This window comes from Salmo salar, chromosome 05, assembly GCF_965601325.2.
Source record: "Salmo salar chromosome 05, fSalSal1, whole genome shotgun sequence".
NCBI lineage: Eukaryota > Metazoa > Chordata > Actinopteri > Salmoniformes > Salmonidae > Salmo > Salmo salar.
Window position 1 is genome coordinate 86,922,501 of NC_138295.1, and position 27,020 is coordinate 86,949,520.

Below are 27,020 nucleotides of genomic sequence, written 5' to 3' on the forward strand. Positions count from 1 at the left end.
GCCCTGGTCAACAGTACTGTCTGGGTCCCCCTCTGGGCCCTGGCCAATAGTACAGTCTGGGTCCTCCTATGGGCCTTGGTCAACAGTACTGTCTAGGTCCCCCTCTGGGCCCTGGGCAACAGTACTGTCTGGGTCCTCCTATGGGCCCTGGTCAACAGTACTGTCTGGGTCCCCCTCTGGGCCCTGGTCAACAGTACTGTCTGGGTCCTCTTATGGGCCCTGGTCAACAGTACTGTCTGGGTCCTCCTATGGGCCCTGGTCAACAGTACTGTCTGGGTCCCCCTCTGGGCCCTGGCCAATAGTACAGTCTGGGTCCTCCTATGGGCCTTGGTCAACAGTACTGTCTAGGTCCCCCTCTGGGCCCTGGTCAACAGTACTGTCTGGGTCCTCCTATGGGCCCTGGTCAACAGTACTGTCTGGGTCCCCCTCTGGGCCCTGGTCAACAGTACTGTCTGGGTCCTCTTATGGGCCCTGGTCAACAGTACTGTCTGGGTCCTCCTATGGGCCCTGGTCAACAGTACCGTCTGGGTCCCCCTCTGGGCCCTGGTCAACAGTACTGTCTGGGTCCCCCTGTGGGCCCTGGTCAACAGTACATTCTGGGTCTCTTTCTGGGCCCTGGTCAACAGTACTGCCCTATAACAGGAATAAGGTACATTTGAGACACAACCTGTATGTGTTTTCAGTTCACACAGTCACACTATTCTTTGGAAATGTACATGTTTAATCATGGTTTATTGTTTCAGACAATAATGTTTTTTCCTTTTGAAAGTTCTAACAACAGGAGAATGAGTTCAAATTAATCTAAGCCTATACCTAGCTGAATTAATCTGAGCCTAAACCTAACTGAATTAATCTAAGCATTAAACCTAACTGACATTATGTTCTCCTCTTATTAGAAGCAAGACTCCACCGATGGATCCCACCCCCTAGTTCACCAGGCGTCCAATGAGAGCAGAGCGTCCATCACAGAGTCTCTGTCAGAGTTCTTCGATGCTCAGGAGGTTCTACTGTCTGCCAGCTCCTCAGAAAATGAGGTCAGTGTCTGACTGGGCTGCTCTCTCTCGCTCTCTGCTGTTGAAACCAGTCAATACTGGAGGAGGAGAGGAGGAGGGAGGGGGAGGAGGAGGGAGGGATAGGAGGACAGGAAGGGAGGGAGGATCGGGGAGGAGAAGGAGGACGAGGAGCAAGGGGAGGCTATGGGGTGGGAGGAGGATGAGGAGGGGGATGATTAGAGAGGATGAGGAGGGTGGAGAAGAGGGAGGAAGATGAGGAGGGAGGATGAGGATAGAGGAGGGAGGGGGATGAGGAGGGATAATGAGGAGGGAGGAGGGAGGGGAATGAGGAGGGAGGGGATGAGGAGGATGAGAAGCGAGAAGGAGAGAGAGGAGGGAGGGGGATGAGGAGGAAGGATGAGGAGGGAGGGGGATGAGGAGGATGAGGCGAGAGAGGAGGGAGGGGGATGAGGAGGGAGGAGGAGAGAGAGGAGGAAAGAGAGGAGGGAGGGGGATGAGGAGGGAGGAGGAGAGAGAGGAGGAAAGAGAGGAGGGAGGGGGATGAGGAGGATGAGGAGAGAGAGGAGGGAGGGGGATGAGGAGGAAGGAGGAGAGAGAGGAGGGAGGGGGATGAGGAAGGAGGAGGTGGAGAGAGAGGAGGAAAGAGAGGAGGGAGGGGGATGAGGAGGATGAGGAGAGAGAGAGGAGGGAGGGGGGTGAGGAGGGAGGAGGATGAGGAGAGAGAGGAGGGAGGGGGATGAGGAGGAAAGGAGGAGAGAGAGGAGGAGAGAGAGGAGGGAGGGGGATTGAGGAGGAAGGAGGAGAGAGAGGAGGAGAGAGAGGAGGGAGGGGGATTGAGGAGGAAGGAGGAGAGAGAGGAGGAGAGAGAGGAGGGAGGGGGATGAGGAGGAAGGAGGAGAGAGAGAGGAGGAGAGAGATGAGGGAGGGGGATGAGGAAGGAGGAGGTGGAGAGAGAGGAGGAAAGAGAGGAGGGAGGGGGATGAGGAGGAAGGAGGAGAGAGAGAGGAAGAGAGGGAGGGGGATGAGGAGGAAGGAGGAGAGAGAGAGGAGAGAGAGGAGGGAGGAGGAGAGAGAGAGGAGGAGAGAGAGGAGGGAGGGGGATGAGGAAGGAGGAGGTGGAGAGAGAGGAGGAGAGAGAGGAGGGAGGGGGATGAGGAGGGAGGAGGAGAGAGAGAGGAGGAAAGAGAGGAGGGAGGGGGAGGAGGAGGGAGGAGGAGAGAGAGAGGAAGAGAGAGAGGAGGGGGATGAGGAGGGAGGAGGAGAGAGAGAGGAGGAAAGAGAGGAGGGAGGGGGATGAGGAGGGAGGAGGAGAGAGAGAGGAGGAGAGAGAAGGGAGGGGGATGAGGAAGGAGGAGGTGGAGAGAGAGGAGGAAAGAGAGGAGGGAGGGGGATGAGGAGGGAGGAGGAGAGAGAGAGGAGGAAAGAGAGGAGGGAGGGGGATGAGGAAGGAGGAGGTGGAGAGAGGAGTAACAGATGTGGAGGATACTTTGTCTGGACACACTTCTGGCTTCAGACTTAATGAGGCTCCTCCAGTCAGAGCTCTGAGCTACAGAACATGTTCAGTATGTTTTCTGTTGCTGTGTGAAAGTGAATTACCCCCATCTAAAAATAAAATACCCTTACTGCAGAGAGGAGAGTAGCTGTCAGTGTCTTCTCTGGGACCGACCGTCTCCCTCCCCCTCCGTTCTCAAACCCACTGAATGCATCCCAAATGGCATCATATTCCCTATTTACGGCACCATTTTGACCAGGGCCCATGGGGAATAGGGCACCATTTATGATGTTCCCATATGTTGTGACAGGATGTTGAAAGGGACCTGACAGCTTCCTGTTTCCTGGTTCTCACTTCTCTCAGGTGGGCGCTGTTAAAAAGGTATATTTGACCTGTCACTAATGATAATGTAGGATTTATTCTTTATCCTGCAGGCCTCTGATGATGACTCATACATCAGTGACAACGTCAGCGACAACATCTCCATGGACAACTTCAGCAACGAGACGGAGAGACCTAACTCGGGTAAGGGGACACTTTACCATGTGTGTTCCAAGTGGCACCCTATTCCCAGTATAATGCACTCCTGTTGACCAGGGCTCATAGAGCTCTGTTCAACACTAGTACAATAGGGTGCAATTTGGGACGTGTTTTCCTGGTTACGTATTGACATACAGTAGTTATGACCACTAATATCCTGATCATAACCCTCCACCCTCCAGGCTGTGAAGAGAACGGGACCCTTCTGAGAAGACGCAGGTCGTGCCTGCCGTCGGCCAGCCCTAACACCAGTAACATCAGTCTATGGAACATCCTTAAGAACAACATAGGGAAAGACCTCTCCAAGGTATCCATGGACTTTTAGCTTTATTTCTGTCAACTGTGTTGGTTTATTTCTGTCTCCTGTGTTGGTTTATTTCTGTCAACTGTGTTGGTTTATTTCTGTCTCCTGTGTTGGTTTATTTCTGTCAACTGTGTTGGTTTATTTCTGTCTCCTGTGTTGGTTTATTTCTGTCTACTGTGTTGGTTTATTTCTGTCTCCTGTGTTGGTTTATTTCTGTCTACTGTGTTGGTTTATTTCTGTCTCCTGTGTTGGTTTATTTCTGTCTACTGTGTTGGTTTATTTCTGTCTCCTGTGTTGGTTTATTTCTGTCTCCTGTGTTGGTTTATTTCTGTCTACTGTGTTGGTTTATTTCTGTCTCCTGTGTTGGTTTATTTCTGTCTCCTGTGTTGGTTTATTTCTGTCTACTGTGTTGGTTTATTTCTGTCTCCTGTGTTGGTTTATTTCTGTCTCCTGTGTTGGTTTATTTCTGTCAACTGTGTTGGTTTATTTCTGTCTACTGTGTTGGTTTATTTCTGTCTACTGTGTTGGTTTATTTCTGTCTCCTGTGTTGGTTTATTTCTGTCTACTGTGTTGGTTTATTTCTGTCTACTGTGTTGATTTATTTCTGTCTACTGTGTTGGTTTATTTCTGTCTCCTGTGTTGGTTTATTTCTGTCTCCTGTGTTGGTTTATTTCTGTCTACTGTGTTGGTTTATTTCTGTCTACTGTGTTGGTTTATTTCTGTCTACTGTGTTGGTTTATTTCTGTCTCCTGTGTTGGTTTATTTCTGTCTACTGTGTTGGTTTATTTCTGTCTACTGTGTTGGTTTATTTCTGTCTACTGTGTTGGTTTATTTCTGTCTCCTGTGTTGGTTTATTTCTGTCTACTGTGTTGGTTTATTTCTGTCTCCTGTGTTGGTTTATTTCTGTCTCATGTGTTGGTTTATTTCTGTCTCCTGTGTTGGTTTATTTCTGTCTCCTGTGTTGGTTTATTTCTGTCTCCTGTGTTGGTTTATTTCTGTCTCCTGTGTTGGTTTATTTCTGTCTCCTGTGTTGGTTTATTTCTGTCTACTGTGTTGGTTTATTTCTGTCTCCTGTGTTGGTTTATTTCTGTCTCCTGTGTTGGTTTATTTCTGTCTCCTGTGTTGATTTATTTCTGTCTACTGTGTTGGTTTATTTCTGTTGTGTTGGTGATTTGTCTCTGCCTACGTAGAACGTGGAGATTCCTCTGTTGTGAAAAGCTCTAAACATGACTAAATGTCTAATTATTATACTTCCGTTATTCCATTTGGTTTACGTGACATTATTACATAATTACTACATTTGTTTTCTTATGAAGGTGACCAAATCTAGCTTTGTGATTGCTGTGTAAATGTGTTGTAATGATTATTCAGGTGGCTATGCCTGTTCAGCTGAACGAGCCCCTCAACACCCTGCAGAGACTGTGTGAGGAGCTGGAGTACAGCGAGCTGCTGGACAGAGCTGCTAACACACAGGACCCCTTTGAACGCATGGTGAGAGGGGATGTGTACCCACACACACACACACACACACACACACACACACACACACACACACACACACACACACACACACACACACACACACACACACACACACACACACTGACATAGTACCACTTTCACACATACACACACTGAACAAATTCACACATTTGGGCACACAAGACCCCTTCTGCACAAATGGTGAATAATACACACTCTTCACGGTAGTGCTGTAATGTCCTATGGACATTTCAGGAGAAATTACATTTCATTCCCACTGGCTAGATCCTGATTGGACCCTTCAGCTGTAGCCAGTAGTGTGCCTTGGCTCGCTCCGTTTTAAATTACTTGGTACAAATGATCTGTTTGGTTTTCTGCTTTTGTGCATATAATTGTTTATCAGCAATTGTATATGACTACTATAATGGATTGAGGATTTAGGATCAGCACTTCCCTGATTTGATGGCTCTTTGTATTCACTGACCAGTTTTTCTAAAGCTAGAGACATTTGATGAAAGCCTTTGAAGACATGGGACCTCACTGCGGTAATAAATGTGTGTGGAATATATTTCCTGCAGAGCGTTTGTTCCATTTGAAATGATGAATGTGTGTTACTGGCTGCAGTCGCTCAGTGTGAATGACAGGCATAGGACCAGAGCTAGACCCACAGCTTCCACACTCCCCGACCAATAGAAGTTGAGTGGAGTTTGTCAGTTTGTCAGTTTGTCAGAGAGGTGGGCGTCATAGCGATGATACATGAGGTGAACTAGAGAAACGGGCAGAGGTGTCAGTAAATACAGGCTGCGTTCCAAATGGCTCCCTATACCCATTAAGGCTCTGGTCAAAAGTAGTGCACTTGGAAATAGGGTGCTATTTGGGATGCAGCCTGTATTTATTGACACCTTTGCCCTTTTCTCTAGTTCACCTCATGGATCATCGCTATGATTGTGTGTTCTCTTCCTCCCCTCACTGCATTATCAGCAGGTAGAGCCAAACATCAATCAACAGCTAGGCATTAGTTACAGACAGAGGTACAGTAATGCTACATCAATCAATAGCTAGGCATTAGATACAGACAGAGGTACAGTAGTGCTACATCAATCAATAGCTAGGCATTAGTTACAGAGAGAGGTACAGTAGTGCTACATCAATCAATAGCTAGGCATTAGTTACAGACAGAGGTACAGTAATGCTACATTAATCAATAGCTAGGCATTAGTTACAGACAGAGGTACAGTAATGCTACATCAATCAACAGCTAGGCATTAGTTACAGACAGAGGTACAGTAATGCTACATCAATCAATAGCTAGGCATTAGTTACAGAGGTACAGTAATGCAACATCAATCAATAGCTAGGCATTAGTTTCAGACAGAGGTACAGTAGTGCTCTCTAGACTACAGCGAGCAAAGCCTACCTTGTTTATTAGTGTTATTAATAACCTGTGTTATGAGGAAATATTTAGCCATTCAGCCACTTTCTCCATCACTTGTGTTAGTTTAATTGCAACCTGCTCCCAAACTCAGATTTCTGAAAAACCTGGGAATTTTGCAACTCTAATCTGTGTTGAAGAGGAGAGGTAGCAGGCAGCTGAAGACAGCTCTAATCTGTGTTGAAGAGGAGAGGCAGCAGGCAGCTGAAGACTGCTCTAATCTGTGTTGAAGAGGAGAGGCAGCTGAAGACCGCTCTAATCTGTGTTGAAGAGGAGAGGCAGCTGAAGACAGCTGTAGTCTGTGTTGAAGAGGACAGGCAGCTGAAGACAGCTCTAATCTGTGTTGAAGAGGAGAGGCAGCTGAAGACCGCTCTAATCTGTGTTGAAGAGGAGAGGCAGCTGAAGACAGCTGTAGTCTGTGTTGAAGAGGACAGGCAGCTGAAGACAGCTCTAATCTGTGTTGAAGAGGACAGGCAGCAAGCAGATGAAGACAGCTGTAGTCTGTGTTGAAGAGGACAGGCAGCAGGCAGCTGAAGATAGCTCTAGTCTGTGTTGAAGAGGACAGGCAGCAGGCAAATGAAGACAGCTGTAGTCTGTGTTGAAGAGGACAGGCAGCAGGCAAATGAAGACAGCTCTAATCTGTGTTGAAGAGGAGAGGCAGCAGGAAGATGAAGACAGCTGTAGTCTGTGTTGAAGAGGACAGGCAGCAGGCAGATGAAGACAGCTGTAGTCTGTGTTGAAGAGGACAGGCAGCAGGCAGCTGAAGACAGCTCTAATCTGTGTTGAAGAGGACAGGCTGCAGGCAGCTGAAGACAGCTCTAGTCTGTGTTGAAGAGGACAGGCTGCAGGCAGCTGAAGACAGCTCTAGTCTGTGTTGAAGAGGACAGGCAGCTGAAGACAGCTCTAATCTGTGTTGAAGAGGACAGGCAGCAGGCAGATGAAGACAGCTATCCCATCAGGGTCTTTGTGGAGTGGAGGAGATGGTGATGATGAAGATGAGTGCTTTTCCCCTGGCCCAGTGTGGCCTATCAGAGGGGACATCCAGATCCAGACAGCATCCTCTCAGCCAGCCAGCCACTCTGGCTTCCTCTCAAATGACACCCTATTCCCTATGGGCCCTGATTAAAAGTAGTGCACTAAATAGAGTTCCATTGGGACACAGCCTCTCCCATTCAGTTTCACATTACTGAGGTCATCAGGCCCATTCTACTCAAATGGAGAGGAAATTATTTACATTTTATTTATTTAACTAGAAAAGCCAGTTAAGACCAAATTCTTATTTACAGTGAGTAAACCCTAACCCGGACGACACTGGGCCAATTGTGCGCCGCCCTATGGGACTCCCAATCACGGACGGTTGTGATACAGCCTGGAATTGAACCAGGGTCTGTAGTGACACCACTAGCACTGAGATGCTGCGCCACTCCGGAGCCCAATGATAGCTATATCTGTGGGAAATGGAATGGGAATTTCACCAGCAATGATCAGTTGTTAGAATGAAGGGTTATTGAAGGGTTCATTTGACACAAACCCACTACAAACAGTTCTCCTGCGTACCCACAGGGGTAATTATGGTGGGACGACCTCTTATCTCATAGAGATGTACTAGAGGGCTCATCTCCGGCTCAGGTCATCTTTGGAGAATGGAGATAGCACAGACAGCGCCATTGAGGGCTGTCCTCTATCCAACTCTATGGTTCCACTTTGCACTTTCTGTCATCCATAAAAACTGTCATAATGTCATTCTTGGGTTGACCTGTGTTTTGACTCACTAACTACTGTCCGTGTGTGTGTGTGTGTGTGGTGTGTGTGTGTGTGTGTGTGTGTGTGTGTGTGTGTGTGTGTGTGTGTGTGTGTGTGTGTGTGTGTGTGTGTGTGTGTGTGTGTGTGTGTGTGTGTGTGTGGTTATCCTGCTCAAGTGTTACTGATGATGTCCATTAGAATGTGCTGATGACTGATACTTGAAAACTGACCAGTGCTGTTAACTGTCTGTAGGTGTACGTAGCCACGTTTGCAGTGTCGGGGTACGCGTCCAGCTACCACCGAGCGGGAGGAAAGCTTGTCAGTTTGTCAGTTTGTCAGAGAGGTGGGCGTCATAGCGATGATACATGAGGTGAACTAGAGAAACGGGCAGAGGTGTCAGTAAATACAGGCTGCGTTCCAAATGGCTCCCTATACCCATTAAGGCTCTGGTCAAAAGTAGTGCACTTGGAAATAGGGTGCTATTTGGGATGCAGCCTGTATTTATTGACACCTCTGCCCTTTTCTCTAGTTCACCTCATGGATCATCGCTATGATTGTGTGTTCTCTTCCTCCCCTCACTGCATTATCAGCAGGTAGAGCCAAACATCAATCAACAGCTAGGCATTAGTTACAGACAGAGGTACAGTAATGCTACATCAATCAATAGCTAGGCATTAGTTACAGACAGAGGTACAGTAATGCTACATCAATCAATAGCTAGGCATTAAGTGTTACTGCTCAAGTGTTACTGATGATGTCCATTAGAATGTGCTGATGACTGATACTTGAAAACTGACCAGTGCTGTTAACTGTCTGTAGGTGTACGTAGCCACGTTTGCAGTGTCGGGGTACGCGTCCAGCTACCACCGAGCGGGAGGAAAGCCCTTCAACCCGGTCCTGGGGGAGACCTACGAGTGTGACCGCCCCGACAAGGGCCTCCGATTTATAGCAGAACAGGTACTGTACACAGACCCACATGTCCTAAATATGACCTGTAAGTATTTGCCCCACATCTGAATAATTCATAGGGTTTGATCCATCAAGTACAAGCCTGCCATTCTTTATCTCTGTTCTCAGGTCAGCCATCACCCACCTATATCAGCATGCCACGCTGACTCTAAAAACTACATATTCTGGCAAGGTAAGTCAACACCATGGTCCTCTACAAACTATTACCCTTTCATCTGATACTCACCCTTTCACCTGATACTCACCCTTTCACCTGATACTCACCCTTTCACCTGATACTCACCCTTTCATCTGATACTCACCCTTTCACCTGATACTCACCCTTTCATCTGATACTCATCATTTCACCTGATACTCACCCTTTCATCTGATACTCACCCTTTCACCTGATACTCACCCTTTCATCGGATACTCACCCTTTCACCTGATACTCACCCTTTCATCTGATACTCACCCTTTCACCTGATACTCACCCTTTCATTTGATACTCATCATTTCACCTGATACTCACCCTTTCACCTGATACTCACCCTTTCACCTCACACTCACCCTTTCACCTGATACTCACCCTTTCACCTGATACACACCCTTTCACCTGGCAAAATGTTCAGAGTATGTAACATCTAGCACTCTGAATCAGGTGATTCAATCCCTTGTTCTATCATACTTAGAGTACTGTCCAGTTATATGGTCAATCCCTGGTCCTATCACACTTAGAGTACTATCCAGTTATATGGTCAATCCCTGGTCCTATCACACTGGAGTACTGTCCAGTTATATGGTCAATCCCTGGTCCTATCACACTTAGAGTACTGTCTGGTTATATGGTCAATCCCTGGTCCTATCACACTGGAGTACTGTCCAGTTATATGGTCAATCCCTGGTCCTATCACACTTAGAGTACTGTCCAGTTATATGGTCAATCCCTGGTCCTGTTACACTTAGAGTACTGTCCAGTTATATGGTCAATCCCTGGTCCTGTTACACTTAGAGTACTGTCCAGTTATATGGTCAATCCCTGGTCCTATCACACTTAGAGTACTGTCTGGTTATATGGTCAATCCCTGGTCCTATCACACTTAGAGTACTGTCCAGTTATATGGTCAATCCCTGGTCCTATCACACTTAGAGTACTGTCCAGTTATATGGTCAATCCCTGGTCCTATCACACTTAGAGTACTGTCCAGTTATATGGTCAATCCCTGGTCCTATTACATTTAGAGTACTGTCCAGTTATATGGTCAATCCCTGGTCCTATCACACTTAGAGTACTGTCCAGTTATATGGTCAATCCCTGGTCCTGTTACACTTAGAGTACTGTCCGGTTATATGGTCAATCCCTGGTCCTGTTACACTTAGAGTACTGTCCAGTTATATGGTCAATCCCTGGTCCTATCACACTTAGAGTACTGTCCAGTTATATGGTCAATCCCTGGTCCTATCACACTTAGAGTACTGTCCAGTTATATGGTCAATCCCTGGTCCTATCACACTTAGAGTACTGTCTGGTTATATGGTCAATCCCTGGTCCTATCACACTTAGAGTACTGTCCAGTTATATGGTCAATCCCTGGTCCTGTTACACTTAGAGTACTGTCCAGTTATATGGTCAATCCCTGGTCCTATCACACTTAGAGTACTGTCTGGTTATATGGTCAATCCCTGGTCCTATCACACTTAGAGTACTGTCTGGTTATATGGTCATCTGCAGCAAAGAAAGATATAAAAAATCTCCAAATGGCTCAAAACAGAGCTGCCAGATTATCTCTTCATTGCTCTAACCGAATGAATATTATTAAAATGCATCAGAATCTTTCATGGCTTCATGTTAAAAACAAATTACTATCTAGCCTTTTGATTTTCTTTAGGAATGTTATATTTTTCAAAAAACCACAGTATCTTTCAGTCCAATTAGTACATACTAGCAACATGCATAACCACCAAACCAGACAGGCAAATTCAGGGCAGCTAAAACAACTCAAGCCAAGGACAAATCGCCTTAAATCTACAGTTTTATATAGAGCTATAACTGAATGGAACTTCTTACCAATCCATATTGCTCAGGCAAAAAGTAAATCCACCTTCAAGAAAAAAATAAAAGAACATCTAATGTGATAGACCATATGACTGGACAGGAAATAGAAATAACATCTAATGTGATAGACCATATGACTGGACAGGAAATAGAAATAACATCTAATGTGATAGACCATATGACTGGACAGGAAATAGAAAGAAAATCTAATGTGATAGACCATATGACTGGACAGGAAATAGAAAGAAAATCTAATGTGATAGACCATATGACTGGACAGGAAATAGAAAGAAAATCTAATGTGATAGACCATATGACTGGACAGGAAATAGAAAGTATCTACTGAATGTTAAATGTGTTTCCTGTCAGGTATTTTAATTGCCTGTATTGTCTACATGTTGAATGTTTGTGTAGTCTTGATTGTGGTTGTTTGTAATCTCTTGCTAATTGGTGTTGGACTCCAGGAAGATTAGCTAGCGTTATGGCATTAGCTAATGGGGATCCTAATAAAAATTACAAAATTACACTCACCCTTTCACCTGATACACACCCTTTCACCTGATACTCACCCTTTCACCTGTCACTAATCCTTTCACCTGACACTCATCCTTTCACCAGATACACACCCTTTCACCTGACATTCACCCTTTCACCTAATACTCACCCTTTCACCTGATACACACCCTTTCACCTGACACTCACCCTTTCACCTGACACTCACCCTTTCACCTGACTCTCACCCTTTCACCTGAGACACACCCTTTCACCTGAGACACACCCTTTCACCTGATACACACCCTTTCACCTGATACACACCCTTTCACCTGATACACACCCTTTCACCTGATACTCACCCTTTCACCTAATACTCACCCTTTCACCTGACACTCACCCTTTCACCTGACACTCACCCTTTCATCTATCTCACACTGTTTCACCTGACACTCACCCTTTCATCTGACACACCGTTTCACCTGATACTCACCCTTTCACCTGATACTCACCTTTTCACCTGACACACCGTTTACCCTGATATTCACCCTTTCACCTGACACTCACCCTTTCACCTGACACACACCCTTTCACCTGACACTCACCCTTTCACCTGATACAAGGCCTTTCACCTGATACAAACCCTTTCACCTGACACTCATCCTTTCACCTGATACTCACCCTTTCACCTGATACTCACCCTTTCACCTGATACACACCCTTTCAGCTGGCACTCACCCTTTCAGCTGGCACAAACCCTTTCATCTGTCTCACACCGTTTCACCTGATACACACCCTTTCACCTGATACACACCCTTTCACCTGATACACACCCTTTCACCGATACACACCCGTTCACCTAATACTCACCCTTTCACCTGACACTCACCCTTTCACCTGACACTCACCCTTTCACCTGAAACACACCCTTTCATCTGTCTCACACTGTTTCACCTGATACTCACCCTTTCATCTGACACACAGAGTTTCACCTGATACTCACCCTTTCTTCTGACACACCGTTTCACCTGATACACACCCTTTCAGCTGGCACTCACCCTTTCAGCTGGCACAAACCCTTTCATCTGTCTCACACCGTTTCACCTGATACACACCCTTTCACCTGATACTCACCCTTTCACCTGACACACACCCTTTCACCTGACACACCGTTTAACTTGATATTCACCCTTTCACCTGATACTCACCCTTTCATCTGATACTCTCCCTTTCATCTGATACTCTCCCTTTCACCTGACACACACCCTTTCACCTGACACACACCCTTTCACCTGATACTCACCCTTTTACCTGACACACACCCTTTCACATTATACTCACCCTTTCACATTATACTCACCCTTTCACCTGACACACACCCTTTCACCTGACACACACCCTTTCACATGATACTCACCCTTTCACATGATACACACCCTTTCACCTGACACTCACCCTTTCACCTGAAACACACCCTTTCATCTGTCTCACACTGTTTCACCTGATACACACCCTTTCATCTGACACACACCGTTTCACCTGATATACACCCTTTCACCTGATATTCACCCTTTCACCTGATACTCTCCCTTTCACCTGATACACACCATTTCACCTGATACTAACCCTTTCACCTGATACACACCCTTTCACCTGACACACACCCTTTCACCTGACACTCATCCATTCACCTGATACACACCCTTTCACCTGACACAGACACTGGGTTTATAACTAGGGGCAAGAGATTTTCTTGACCACGCGGAACACTGGTCTTAACCATACCAGCTATTACAGCTAGTCTCAAGCTGGAGGCCCTAACCAACCATACCAGCTATTAGTCTAAAGCTGGAGGCCCTAACCAGTCACACCAGCTATTACAACTAGTCTAAAGCTGGAGGCCCTAACCAACCATACCAGCTATTAGTCTAAAGCTGGAGGCCCTAACCAACCATACCAGCTATTAGTCTAAAGCTGGAGGCCCTAACCAACCGTACCAGCTATTACAGCTAGTCTAAAGCTGGAGGCCCTAACCAACCGTACCAGTTATTACAGCTAGTCTAAAGCTGGAGGCCTTAACCAGTCATACCAGCTATTACAACTAGTCTAAAGCTGGAGGCCCTAACCAATCATACCAGCTATTAGTCTAAAGCTGGAGGCCCTAACCAACCATACCAGCTATTAGTCTAAAGCTGGAGGCCCTAACCAACCATACCAGCTATTACAGCTAGTCTAAAGCTGGAGGCCCTAACCAGTCATACCAGCTATTACAACTAGTCTAAAGCTGGAGGCCCTAACCAGCCATACCAGCTATTACAACTAGTCTAAAGCTGGAGGCCCTAACCAACCATACCAGCTATTACAACTAGTCTAAAGCTGGAGGCCCTAACCAACCATACCAGCTATTACAGCTAGTCTAAAGTTGGAGGCCCTAACCAACCATACCAGTTATTAGTCTAAAGCTGGAGGCCCTAACCAACCATACCAGCTATTACAGCTAGTCTGAAGCTGTAGGCCCAAACCAACCATGCCAGCTATTAGTCTAAAGCTGGAGGCCCTAACCAACCATACCAGCTATTAGTCTAAAGCTGGAGGCCCTAACCAACCATAGCAGCTATTACAGCTAGTCTGAAGCTGGAGGCCCTAACCAACCATAGCAGCTATTATAGCTAGTCTAAAGCTGGAGGCCCTAACCAACCATACCAGCTATTAGTCTAAAGCTGGAGGCCCTAACCAACCATACCAGGTATTAGTCTAAAGCTGGGGGCCCTAACCAACCGTACCAGCTATTAGTCTAAAGCTGGAGGCCCTAACCAACCATACCAGCTATTAGTCTAAAGCTGGAGGCCCTAACCAACCATACCAGCTATTAGTCTAAAGCTGGAGGCCCTAACCAACCATACCAGCTATTAGTCTAAAGCTGGAGGCCCTAACCAACCATACCAGCTATTAGTCTAAAGCTGGAGGCCCTAACCAACCATACCAGCTATTAGTCTAAAGCTGGAGGCCCTAACCAACCGTACCAGCTATTACAGCTAGTCTAAAGCTGGAGGCCCTAACCAACCGTACCAGTTATTACAGCTAGTCTAAAGCTGGAGGCCCTAACCAGTCATACCAGCTATTACAACTAGTCTAAAGCTGGAGGCCCTAACCAATCATACCAGCTATTAGTCTAAAGCTGGAGGCCCTAACCAACCATACCAGCTATTAGTCTAAAGCTGGAGGCCCTAACCAACCATACCAGCTATTACAGCTAGTCTAAAGCTGGAGGCCCTAACCAGTCATACCAGCTATTACAACTAGTCTAAAGCTGGAGGCCCTAACCAGCCATACCAGCTATTACAACTAGTCTAAAGCTGGAGGCCCTAACCAACCATACCAGCTATTACAACTAGTCTAAAGCTGGAGGCCCTAACCAACCATACCAGCTATTACAGCTAGTCTAAAGTTGGAGGCCCTAACCAACCATACCAGTTATTAGTCTAAAGCTGGAGGCCCTAACCAACCATACCAGCTATTACAGCTAGTCTGAAGCTGTAGGCCCAAACCAACCATGCCAGCTATTAGTCTAAAGCTGGAGGCCCTAACCAACCATACCAGCTATTAGTCTAAAGCTGGAGGCCCTAACCAACCATAGCAGCTATTACAGCTAGTCTGAAGCTGGAGGCCCTAACCAACCATAGCAGCTATTATAGCTAGTCTAAAGCTGGAGGCCCTAACCAACCATACCAGCTATTAGTCTAAAGCTGGAGGCCCTAACCAACCATACCAGGTATTAGTCTAAAGCTGGGGGCCCTAACCAACCGTACCAGCTATTAGTCTAAAGCTGGAGGCCCTAACCAACCATACCAGCTATTAGTCTAAAGCTGGAGGCCCTAACCAACCATACCAGCTATTAGTCTAAAGCTGGAGGCCCTAACCAACCATACCAGCTATTAGTCTAAAGCTGGAGGCCCTAACCAACCATACCAGCTATTAGTCTAAAGCTGGAGGCCCTAACCAACCATACCAGCTATTAGTCTAAAGCTGGAGGCCCTAACCAACCATACCAGCTATTAGTCTAAAGCTGGAGGCCCTAACCAACCGTACCAGCTATTACAGCTAGTCTAAAGCTGGAGGCCCTAACCAACCGTACCAGTTATTACAGCTAGTCTAAAGCTGGAGGCCCTAACCAGTCATACCAGCTATTACAACTAGTCTAAAGCTGGAGGCCCTAACCAATCATACCAGCTATTAGTCTAAAGCTGGAGGCCCTAACCAACCATACCAGCTATTAGTCTAAAGCTGGAGGCCCTAACCAACCATACCAGCTATTACAGCTAGTCTAAAGCTGGAGGCCCTAACCAGTCATACCAGCTATTACAACTAGTCTAAAGCTGGAGGCCCTAACCAGCCATACCAGCTATTACAACTAGTCTAAAGCTGGAGGCCCTAACCAACCATACCAGCTATTACAACTAGTCTAAAGCTGGAGGCCCTAACCAACCATACCAGCTATTACAGCTAGTCTAAAGTTGGAGGCCCTAACCAACCATACCAGTTATTAGTCTAAAGCTGGAGGCCCTAACCAACCATACCAGCTATTACAGCTAGTCTGAAGCTGTAGGCCCAAACCAACCATGCCAGCTATTAGTCTAAAGCTGGAGGCCCTAACCAACCATACCAGCTATTAGTCTAAAGCTGGAGGCCCTAACCAACCATAGCAGCTATTACAGCTAGTCTGAAGCTGGAGGCCCTAACCAACCATAGCAGCTATTATAGCTAGTCTAAAGCTGGAGGCCCTAACCAACCATACCAGCTATTAGTCTAAAGCTGGAGGCCCTAACCAACCATACCAGGTATTAGTCTAAAGCTGGGGGCCCTAACCAACCGTACCAGCTATTAGTCTAAAGCTGGAGGCCCTAACCAACCATACCAGCTATTAGTCTAAAGCTGGAGGCCCTAACCAACCATACCAGCTATTAGTCTAAAGCTGGAGGCCCTAACCAACCATACCAGCTATTAGTCTAAAGCTGGAGGCCCTAACCAACCATACCAGCTATTAGTCTAAAGCTGGAGGCCCTAACCAACCATACCAGCTATTAGTCTAAAGCTGGAGGCCGTTCCTCTTGGATGCACTAACCCTGCTGTTGTCTCTCCTGTGATGTCTTTAGACATGAGGTGGAAAAACAAGTTCTGGGGGAAGTCTATGGAAATAGTTCCTGTGGGCACCACCCATGTGATTCTGCCAGGGTGAGTCCTTTACTGTCCCTCTCAATCTCACTCTACCAGACCACCCTTACTGACCAACTAGCCACCCAAACCTGTTTGTCAATGTCCAGATATCACTGAAATAGATAATAGACTGATAATAGACTGATAATAGACTGAAAATAGACTGATGATAGACTGATGATAGACTGATGATAGACTGATAGACTGATGATAGACTGCTAATAGACTGATGATAGACTGATAGACTGATGATAGACTGCTAATAGACTGATGATAGACTGATGATAGACTGATGATAGACTGATGATAGACTGATAGACTGATAGACTGATGATAGACTGATAATAGACTGTTGATAAACTGATGATGACTGATGATACACTGATAATAGACTGATAATAGACTGATGATAGACTGATAGACAGACTGATAATAGACTGATAGACAGACTGATAATAGACTGATAGACAGACTGATAATAGACTGATGATAGACTGATGATAGACTGATGATAGACTGATAATAGACTGATAATAGACTGATAATAGACTGATAATAGACTGATAGACTGATGATACACTGATAGACTGATAATAGACTGATAATAGACTGATAATAGACTGATGATAGACTGATGATAGACTGATCGACTGATAATAGACTGATAGACTGATAGACTGATGATAGACTGATAATAGACTGATCGACTGATAATAGACTGATAGACTGATGATAGACTGATGATAGACTGATGATAGACTGATGATAGACTGATACACTGATAATAGACTGATAATAGACTTATAATAGACTGATACACTGATGATAGACTGATAATAGAATGATAGACTGATAATAGACTGATGATAGACTGATACACTGATAGACTGATAGATACACTGATAATAGACTGACAATAGACTGATACACTGATAATAGACTGATAATAGACTGATAATAGACTGATAGACTGATAATAGACTGATGATAGACTGATACACTGATAGACTGATAGATACACTGATAATAGACTGATAATAGACTGATAGACTGATGATAGACTGATAATAGACTGATAATAGACTGATGATAGACTGATAATAGACTGATAGACTGATAATAGACTGATACACTGATAATAGACTGATACACTGATAATAGACTGATGATAGACTGATGATAGACTGATAATAGACTGATAATAGACTGATAATAGACTGATGATAGACTGAAAATAGACTGATGATAGACTGATGATAGACTGATAGACTGATGATAGACTGATAGACTGATGATAGACTGATAGACTGATGATAGACTGATAGACTGATGATAGACTGCTAATAGACTGATGATAGACTGATAATAGACTGATAATAGACTGATGATAGACTGATGATAGACTGATACACTGATAGACTGATAGATACACTGATAATAGGCTGATAATAGACTGATAGACTGATGATAGACTGATAATAGACTGATAATAGACTGATAGACTGATAATAGACTGATGATAGACTGATACACTGATAATAGATTGATACACTGATAATAGACTGATAATAGACTGATAGATACACTGATAATAGACTGATGATAGACTGATAGATAGACTGACAATAGACTGACAATAGACGGATAATAGACTGATTTAATTCTTTTAAAGGTACTTTTGTTGTTTTATACACTGACCTGCGTCTTATCTCATGCGCGCGCGCACACACACACACACACACATATATATATATATACACACACACACACACACACACACACATATATATATATACACACACACACACACACACACACACACACACACACACACACACACACACACACACATATATATATATATACACACATATATACACACATATATACACACACACACACTGAAACACAAACATATTGTGACATGCCCTCTCCCCGTCCTGCAGGTTTGGAGACCACTATGAGTGGAACAAGGTAACGTCCTGTATCCACAACATCCTGAGTGGGCAGCGCTGGATAGAACACTACGGAGAGATCTCCATCAGGAACACCAGCACTGATATCTGCCAGTGTAAGGTCACCTTCATCAAGGTGAGAGACAGGGGGGAGTACGTGTGTGTATAAACCGGAGGGAATATTCCACCTGTTTAACCTGATATTTAGAGCAGTCAGTATTTGGGTTTGTGAGATATTCAGCTATTCTCCAGTCTAAGTGGACACTGGAAAGCTGGAAGCTGAGTGGAAATGCTTCTTTATAAGTGGACACTGGAAAGCTGGAAGCTGAGTGGAAATGCTTCTTTATAAGTGGACACTGGAAAGCTGGAAGCTGAGTGGAAATGCTTTTTTATACGTGATTCGGGTTGGGGAAAGGGTTGTTTAAAGCTTAAATTAGTCAAAACTGTGTTACACACACACACACACACACACACACACACACACACACACACACACACACACACACACACACACACACACACACACACACACACACACACACACACACACACACACCCTGTGCATGGCCTTTCCCCTGAATGAACAACAACTCCATGCATCTCTGCGGTTTGAAGTTGAACTTCGTACAGCCCATTCCAAAGCTGACAGGTAATTGGTGTTAGTCTCTGAGGAGTTGAAAGGTCTACAGCAGTGTAGAAGGATGCCAGGTCAAGACATGTAGGAGCTCATTATACAATATAACCTCTCCTGTCCTGTCCTGTCCTCTTTCCTCTCCTTTCCTCTCTCCTCTCCCCCCTCCCCTCTTCTGTCCTGTCCTGTCCTCTTTCCTCTCCTTTCCTCTCTCCTCTCCCCCCTCCCCTCTCCTGTCCTCTACTGTCCTGTCCTGTCCTCTACCCTGTCCTCTCCTGTCCTGTCCTCTACTGTGCTGTCCTCTCCTCTCCACTCTCCCCTCTCATCTCTCCTCTCTCATCTCTACCCCCTCTCCTCTCCCCACTCCTCTTTCCCCTCTCCCCTCTCCCCTGTCCTCTCATCTCTCTCCTCTCACCCCTCTCGTCTCTCCTCTTTTCTCTCTCCTCTCTCCTCTCCTCTCTTCTCCTGTCCCCTCATCTCCTCAATGGTTCTCATTGTAAACTACTGTTCTCTACTGGTTCAGCATGTTGCGTTTGAACACAGATAACTCAACACTGCCATCTACTGGCTGATATATGAAGATGAAAATAAAGATCTATTATGACTCTTCTTACCCACAGTGACTCATAGATCAGAGTGACAGACAAACTAAACCTGAGAACTATTAAATAAGAGTCATTTAGGGCCTGTCCCCAATGGAACCCTATTCCCTATACACTCTTAGAAAAAGGGGTCCAAAGGGTCCCTTCAGCTTTCCCCATAGGAGAACCCTTTTTGGTTCCAGGTAGAATCCTTTTTGGTCCAGGTAGAACCCTTTTTGGTTCCAGGTTGAACCCTTTTTGGTTCCAGGTTGAACCCTTTTGGGTTCTATGTAAAACCCTCTGTGGAAAGGGTTCTACATGGAACTAAAAAGGGTTCTCCTATGGGGACAGGCGAAGAACCCTTTACGGTTCTAGATAGCATCTTTTTTTCTTAGTGTGTACTGTAATACTTTTGGCCAGGGCTTGATATTCAATAATAATGTTATGCATTCCTCCCTGTGTACAGGCAAAGTACTGGAACTCGAGTGTTAACGAGGTGGAGGGCACCATCACAGACCACAAGGGGAAGGTCATCCACAGACTGTTTGGGAAGTGGAACGAGGGGGTGTACTGTGGAGACCCACCCTCTGCCACCTGCATCTGGAGAGCCAGTATGTATGATTGTAATAATAGACTGAACCTGTTATACTGAGCCCAGTGTCTTGACCTACACATGCTATAGATCAGGGCTTTACGTGTTTAGCCCAGACTGAACCTGTTATACTGAGCCCAGTGTCTTGACCTACACATGCTATAGATCAGGGCTTTACGTGTTTAGCCCAGACTGAACCTGTTATACTGAGCCCAGTGTCTTGACCTACACATGCTATAGATCAGGGCTTTACGTGTTTAGCCCAGACTGAACCTGTTATACTGAGCCCAGTGTCTTGACCTACACATGCTATAGATCAGGGCTTTACGTGTTTAGCCCAGACTGAACCTGTTATACTGAGCCCAGTGTCTTGACCTACACATGCTATAGATCAGGGCTTTACGTGTTTAGCCCAGACTGAACCTGTTATTCTGAGCCCAGTGTCTTGACCTACACATGCTATAGATCAAGGCTTTACGTGTTTAGCCCAGACTGAACCTGTTATACTGAGCCCAGTGTCTTGACCTACACATGCTATAGATCAGGGCTTTACGTGTTTAGCCCAGACTGAACCTGTTATACTGAGCCCAGTGTCTTGACCTACACATGCTATAGATCAGGGCTTTACGTGTTTAGCCCAGACTGAACCTGTTATACTGAGCCCAGTGTCTTGACCTACACATGCTATAGATCAGGGCTTTACGTGTTTAGCCCAGACTGAACCTGTTATACTGAGCCCAGTGTCTTGACCTACACATGCTATAGATCAAGGCTTTACGTGTTTAGCCCAGACTGAACCTGTTATACTGAGCCCAGTGTCTTGACCTACACATGCTATAGATCAGGGCTTTACGTGTTTAGCCCAGACTGAACCTGTTATACTGAGCCCAGTGTCTTGACCTACACATGCTATAGATCAAGGCTTTACGTGTTTAGCCCAGACTGAACCTGTTATACTGAGCCCAGTGTCTTGACCTACACATGCTATAGATCAGGGCTTTACGTGTTTAGCCCAGACTGAACCTGTTATACTGAGCCCAGTGTCTTGACCTACACATGCTATAGATCAGGGCTTTACGTGTTTAGCCCAGACTGAACCTGTTATACTGAGCCCAGTGTCTTGACCTACACATGCTATAGATCAGGGCTTTACGTGTTTAGCCCAGACTGAACCTGTTATTCTGAGCCCAGTGTCTTGACCTACACATGCTATAGATCAAGGCTTTACGTGTTTAGCCCATGTAAACATCGGTTGGAACTATCCATACTTTTCTTATCCGTACAGTTGATTTTTAAATGATCTCTTTATCTTGATTTCTACTAGTAGATACAGTGCAGACCCCTTGTGTCTATATCTTGATCTCTACTAGTAGATACAGTGCAGACCCCTTGTGTCTATATCTTGATTTCTACTAGTAGATACAGTGCAGACCCCTTGTGTCTATATCTTGATTTCTACTAGTAGATACAGTGCAGACCCCTTGTGTCTATATGTTGATTTCTACTAGTAGATACAGTGCAGACCCCTTGTGTCTATATCTTGATTTCTACTAGTAGATACAGTGCAGACCCCTTGTGTCTATATCTTGATTTCTACTAGTAGATACAGTGCAGACCCCTTGTGTCTATATCTTGATTTCTACTAGTAGATACAGTGCAGACCCCTTGTGTCTATATCTTGATTTCTACTAGTAGATACAGTGCAGACCCCTTGTGTCTATATCTTGATTTCTACTAGTAGATACAGTGCAGACCCCTTGTGTCTATATCTTGATTTCTACTAGTAGATACAGTGCAGACCCCTTGTGTCTATATCTTGATTTCTACTAGTAGATACAGTGCAGACCCCTTGTGTCTATATCTTGATTTCTACTAGTAGATACAGTGCAGACCCCTTGTGTCTATATCTTGATCTCTACTAGTAGATACAGTGCAGACCCCTTGTGTCTATATCTTGATCTCTACTAGTAGATACAGTGCAGACCCCTTGTGTCTATATCTTGATCTCTACTAGTAGATACAGTGCAGACCCCTTGTGTCTATATCTTGATTTCTACTAGTAGATACAGTGCAGACCCCTTGTGTCTATATCTTGATCTCTACTAGTAGATACAGTGCAGACCCCTTGTGTCTATATCTTGATTTCTACTAGTAGATACAGTGCAGACCCCTTGTGTCTATATCTTGATCTCTACTAGTAGATACAGTGCAGACCCCTTGTGTCTATATCTTGATCTCTACTAGTAGATACAGTGCAGACCCCTTGTGTCTATATCTTGATTTCTACTTGTAGATACAGTGCAGACCCCTTGTGTCTATATCTTGATTTCTACTAGTAGATACAGTGCAGACCCCTTGTGTCTATATCTTGATCTCTACTAGTAGATACAGTGCAGACCCCTTGTGTCTATATCTTGGTCTCTACTAGTAGATACAGTGCAGACCCCTTGTGTCTATATCTTGATTTCTACTAGTAGATACAGTGCAGACCCCTTGTGTCTATATCTTGATCTCTACTAGTAGATACAGTGCAGACCCCTTGTCTCTATATGTTGATTTCTACTAGTAGATACAGTGCAGACCCCTTGTGTCTATATCTTGATTTCTACTAGTAGATACAGTGCAGACCCCTTGTGTCTATATCTTGATCTCTACTAGTAGATACAGTGCAGACCCCTTGTGTCTATATCTTGATTTCTACTAGTAGATACAGTGCAGACCCCTTGTGTCTATATCTTGACAAAGCAAAACACGTTTTTTAGACATGATCTAAAAACAAAGCATTTGTGTTTAGTGAGTCCTCCAGATCAGAGGCAGTAGGGATGACCAGAGATGTTCTCTGGTTAGTGAGTCCTCCAGATCAGAGGCAGTAGGGATGACCAGAGATGTTCTCTGTTTAGTGAGTCCTCCAGATCAGAGGCAGTAGGGATGAACAGGGATGTTCTCTGTTTAGTGAGTCCTCCAGATCAGAGGCAGTAGGGATTACCAGGGATGTTCTCTGTTTAGTGAGTCCTCCAGATCAGAGGCAGTAGGGATGACCAGGGATGTTCTCTGTTTAGTGAGTCCGCCAGATCAGAGGCAGTAGGGATGACCAGGGATGTTCTCTGTTTAGTCAGTCCATCAGATCAGAGGCAGTAGGGATGACCAGGGATGTTCTCTGGTTAGTGAGTCCGTCAGATCAGAGGCAGTAGGGATGACCAGGGATGTTCTCTGTTTAGTGAGTCCTCCAGATCAGAGGCAGTAGGGATGACCAGGGATGTTCTCTGGTTAGTGAGTCTGCCAGATCAGAGGCAGTAGGGATGACCAGGGATGTTCTCTGGTTAGTGAGTCCGCCAGATCAGAGGCAGTAGGGATGACCAGGGATGTTCTCTGTTTAGTGAGTCTGTCAGATCAGAGGCTGTAGGGATGACCAGAGATGTTCTCTGGTTAGTGAGTCCGCCAGATCAGAGGCAGTAGGGATGACCAGGGATGTTCTCTGTTTAGTGAGTCCTCCAGATCAGAGGCAGTAGGGATGACCAGGGATGTTCTCTGTTTAGTGAGTCCGTCAGATCAGAGGCAGTAGGGATGACCAGAGATGTTCTCTGTTTAGTGAGTCCTCCAGATCAGAGGCAGTAGGGATGACCAGGGATGTTCTCTGTTTAGTGAGTCCTCCAGATCAGAGGCAGTAGGGATGACCAGGGATGTTCCCTTTCTACTGAGTCTACCAGATCAGATGCAGTAGGGATGACCAGAGATGTTCTCTGTTTAGTGAGTCCTCCAGATCAGAGGCAGTAGGGATGACCAGGGATGTTCTCTGTTTAGTGAGTCCTCCAGATCAGAGACAGTAGGGATGACCAGGGATGTTCTCTTGATAAGTGCTTGAATTAGACCATTTTCTGTCCTGCTAAGCATTCAAAATGTAACGAGTACTTTTGGGTGTAATGGAAAATGTATGGAGTAAAAAGTACATCATTTTCTTTAGGAATGTAGTGAAGTAAAAGTAAGAGTTGTCAAAAATATGAATAATAGAGTAAAGTACAGATACACAAAAAAACAACTTAAGTATTTTTACTTAAGTACTTTACACCACTGTTCCTTATTACATAAAAGGCATTCCTTACCGTGTAGTTTATAGAATCATCTCCCTGGGATGTAAAAGACTGTCTCTGGTGTGTGTGTCTGTCTGTGTGTGTGTGTGTGTGTCTGTGTGTGTGTGTCTGCGTGTGTGTGTGTCTCTGTGTGTGTCTGTGTGTGTGTCTGTGTGTGTGTCTGTGTCTGTGTGTCTGCGTGTGTGTGTGTGTGTGTGTGTGTGTGTGTCTGTGTGTCTGTGTGTGTGTCTGTGTGTCTGTGTGTGTGTGTGTCTGTGTGTGTGTGTGTCGTGTGTGTGTGTGTGTGTGTGTGTGTGTGTGTGTGTGTGTGTGTGTGTGTGTGTGTGTGTGTGTGTGTGTGTGTGTGTGTGTGCGCGTGTCTGTGTGTGTGTGTGTCTGCGTGTGTGTTCTCAGATGCCATGCCGGCTGACCACGAGCAGTACTACGGCTTCACTAAGTTTGCTATGGAGCTCAATGAGCTGGACCCTTCACTGAAACTGCTGCTGCCTCCCACAGACACCCGGCTACGGCTCGACCAGAGGTGAGAGACAGAGAGAAGAGTGCTACTGTACAGTAACACACCATTGTCTTAGCATGGTGTAGGGGCCAGCATGGTGTAGAGACCAGCATGGTGTAGAGACCAGCATGGTGTAGAGACCAGCATGGTGTAGGGACCAGCATGGTGTAGGAACCAGCATGGTTTAGAGACCAGCATGGTGTAGAGACCAGCATGGTGTACAGACCAGCATGGTGTAGGGACCAGCATGGTGTAGGCACCAGCAAGGCGTAGGGACCAGCATGGTGTAGAGACCAGCATGGTGTAGGGACCAGCATGGTGTAGGGACCAGCATGGTGTAGAGACCAGCATGGTGTAGAGACCAGCATGGTGTAGAGACCAGCATAGTGTAACATGGTGTAGAGACCAGCATGGTGTAGGGACCAGCATGGTGTAGAGACCAGCATGGTGTAGGGACCAGCATGGTGTAGAGACCAGCATAGTGTAACATGGTGTAGAGACCAGCATGGTGTAGGGACCAGCATGGTGTAGAGACCAGCATGGTGTAGGGACCAGCATGGTGTAGAGACCAGCATGGTGTAGAGACTAGCATGGTGTAGGCACCAGCAAGGCGTAGGGACCAGCATGGTGTAGGGACCAGCATGGTTTAGAGACCAGCATGGTGTAGAGACCAGCATGGTGTACAGACCAGCATGGTGTAGGGACCAGCATGGTGTAGGCACCAGCAAGGCGTAGGGACCAGCATGGTGTAGAGACCAGCATGGTGTAGGGACCAGCATGGTGTAGAGACCAGCATGGTGTAGAGACCAGCATGGTGTAGAGACTAGCATGGTGTAGGGACCAGCATGGTGTAGAGACCAGCATGGTGTAGGTACCAGCATGGTGTAGAGACCAGCATGGTGTAGAGACCAGCATTGTGTAGGGACCAGCATGGTGTAGAGACCAGCATGGTGTAGGGACCAGCATGGTGTAGAGACCAGCATGGTGTAGGCACCAGCAAGGCGTAGGGACCAGCATGGTGTAGAGACCAGCATGGTGTAGGGACCAGCATGGTGTAGGGACCAGCATGGTGTAGAGACCAGCATGGTGTAGAGACCAGCATGGTGTAGGGACCAGCATGGTGTAGGGACCAGCATGGTGTAGGGACCAGCATGCTGTAGAGACCAGCATGGTGTAGAGACCAGCATGGTGTAGGCACCAGCAAGGCGTAGGGACCAGCATGGTGTAGAGACCAGCATGGTGTAGGGACCAGCATGGTGTAGGGACCAGCATGGTGTAGAGACCAGCATGGTGTAGAGACCAGCATGGTGTAGAGACCAGCATGGTGTAGGGACCAGCATGGTGTAGGGACCAGCATGGTGTAGAGACCAGCATGGTGTAGAGACCAACATGGTGTAGTGACCAGCATGGTGTAGGCACCAGCAAGACGTAGGAACGAGCAGGTCGTAACAATGTAGAAATGTGCATTTGGTAATACAGTTTCGTATTACACCCATCAAATGACCATTATTACAACATACATAGTTGGGTTTGCTTTATTGTGTATCCAAATGTCCCTGTGTGTGTGTGTGTGTGTGTGTGTGTGTGTGTGTGTGTGTGTGTGTGGTGTGTGTGTGTGTGTGTGTGTGTGTGTGTGTGTGTGTGTGTGTGTGTGTGTGTGTGTGTGTGTGTGTGTGTGTGTACCAGGCTGCTAGAGGAGGGCAACGTAGAGGCAGCAGAGGAACAGAAACAGAAGATAGAACAGCAGCAGAGAGACAGACGCAGAGTCCTGGAGGAAAACACCATGACACATCAACCCACATTCTTCAGGTGAACTCCTAGAGCTGGATACAGGGCGATGCCTAAACTGTCACAGAAGTAGCCATTTGAAAGACAGGAGATGAGCACTCTAGTACAGGGCTTCCCAACCTAGGGGTCGTGGGACCTTCCTTGATTTGAGGGATCTGTTTTTTTACTATACA

At 45.9% G+C, this 27,020-nt stretch overlaps 1 protein-coding gene across 2 annotated transcripts in view; it reads left to right on the forward strand.

The window, feature by feature from the left end:
- The window catches only part of LOC106591933 (oxysterol-binding protein-related protein 3), a 149,325-nt gene that overhangs the window by 115,417 nt on the left and 6,888 nt on the right, over nt 1-27,020 (forward strand). For both annotated transcript variants that reach the window (XM_082975837.1, XM_082975838.1), the window contains 11 exons: nt 897-1,034; nt 2,940-3,030; nt 3,228-3,352; nt 4,721-4,840; nt 8,826-8,963; nt 9,084-9,147; nt 16,656-16,734; nt 18,663-18,807; nt 20,350-20,494; nt 24,957-25,083; nt 26,746-26,868. In XM_082975837.1, coding sequence (XP_082831963.1) covers nt 897-1,034; nt 2,940-3,030; nt 3,228-3,352; nt 4,721-4,840; nt 8,826-8,963; nt 9,084-9,147; nt 16,656-16,734; nt 18,663-18,807; nt 20,350-20,494; nt 24,957-25,083; nt 26,746-26,868 — 1,295 coding nt within the window. The remainder of the gene's footprint in view (nt 1-896; nt 1,035-2,939; nt 3,031-3,227; nt 3,353-4,720; nt 4,841-8,825; nt 8,964-9,083; nt 9,148-16,655; nt 16,735-18,662; nt 18,808-20,349; nt 20,495-24,956; nt 25,084-26,745; nt 26,869-27,020) is intronic.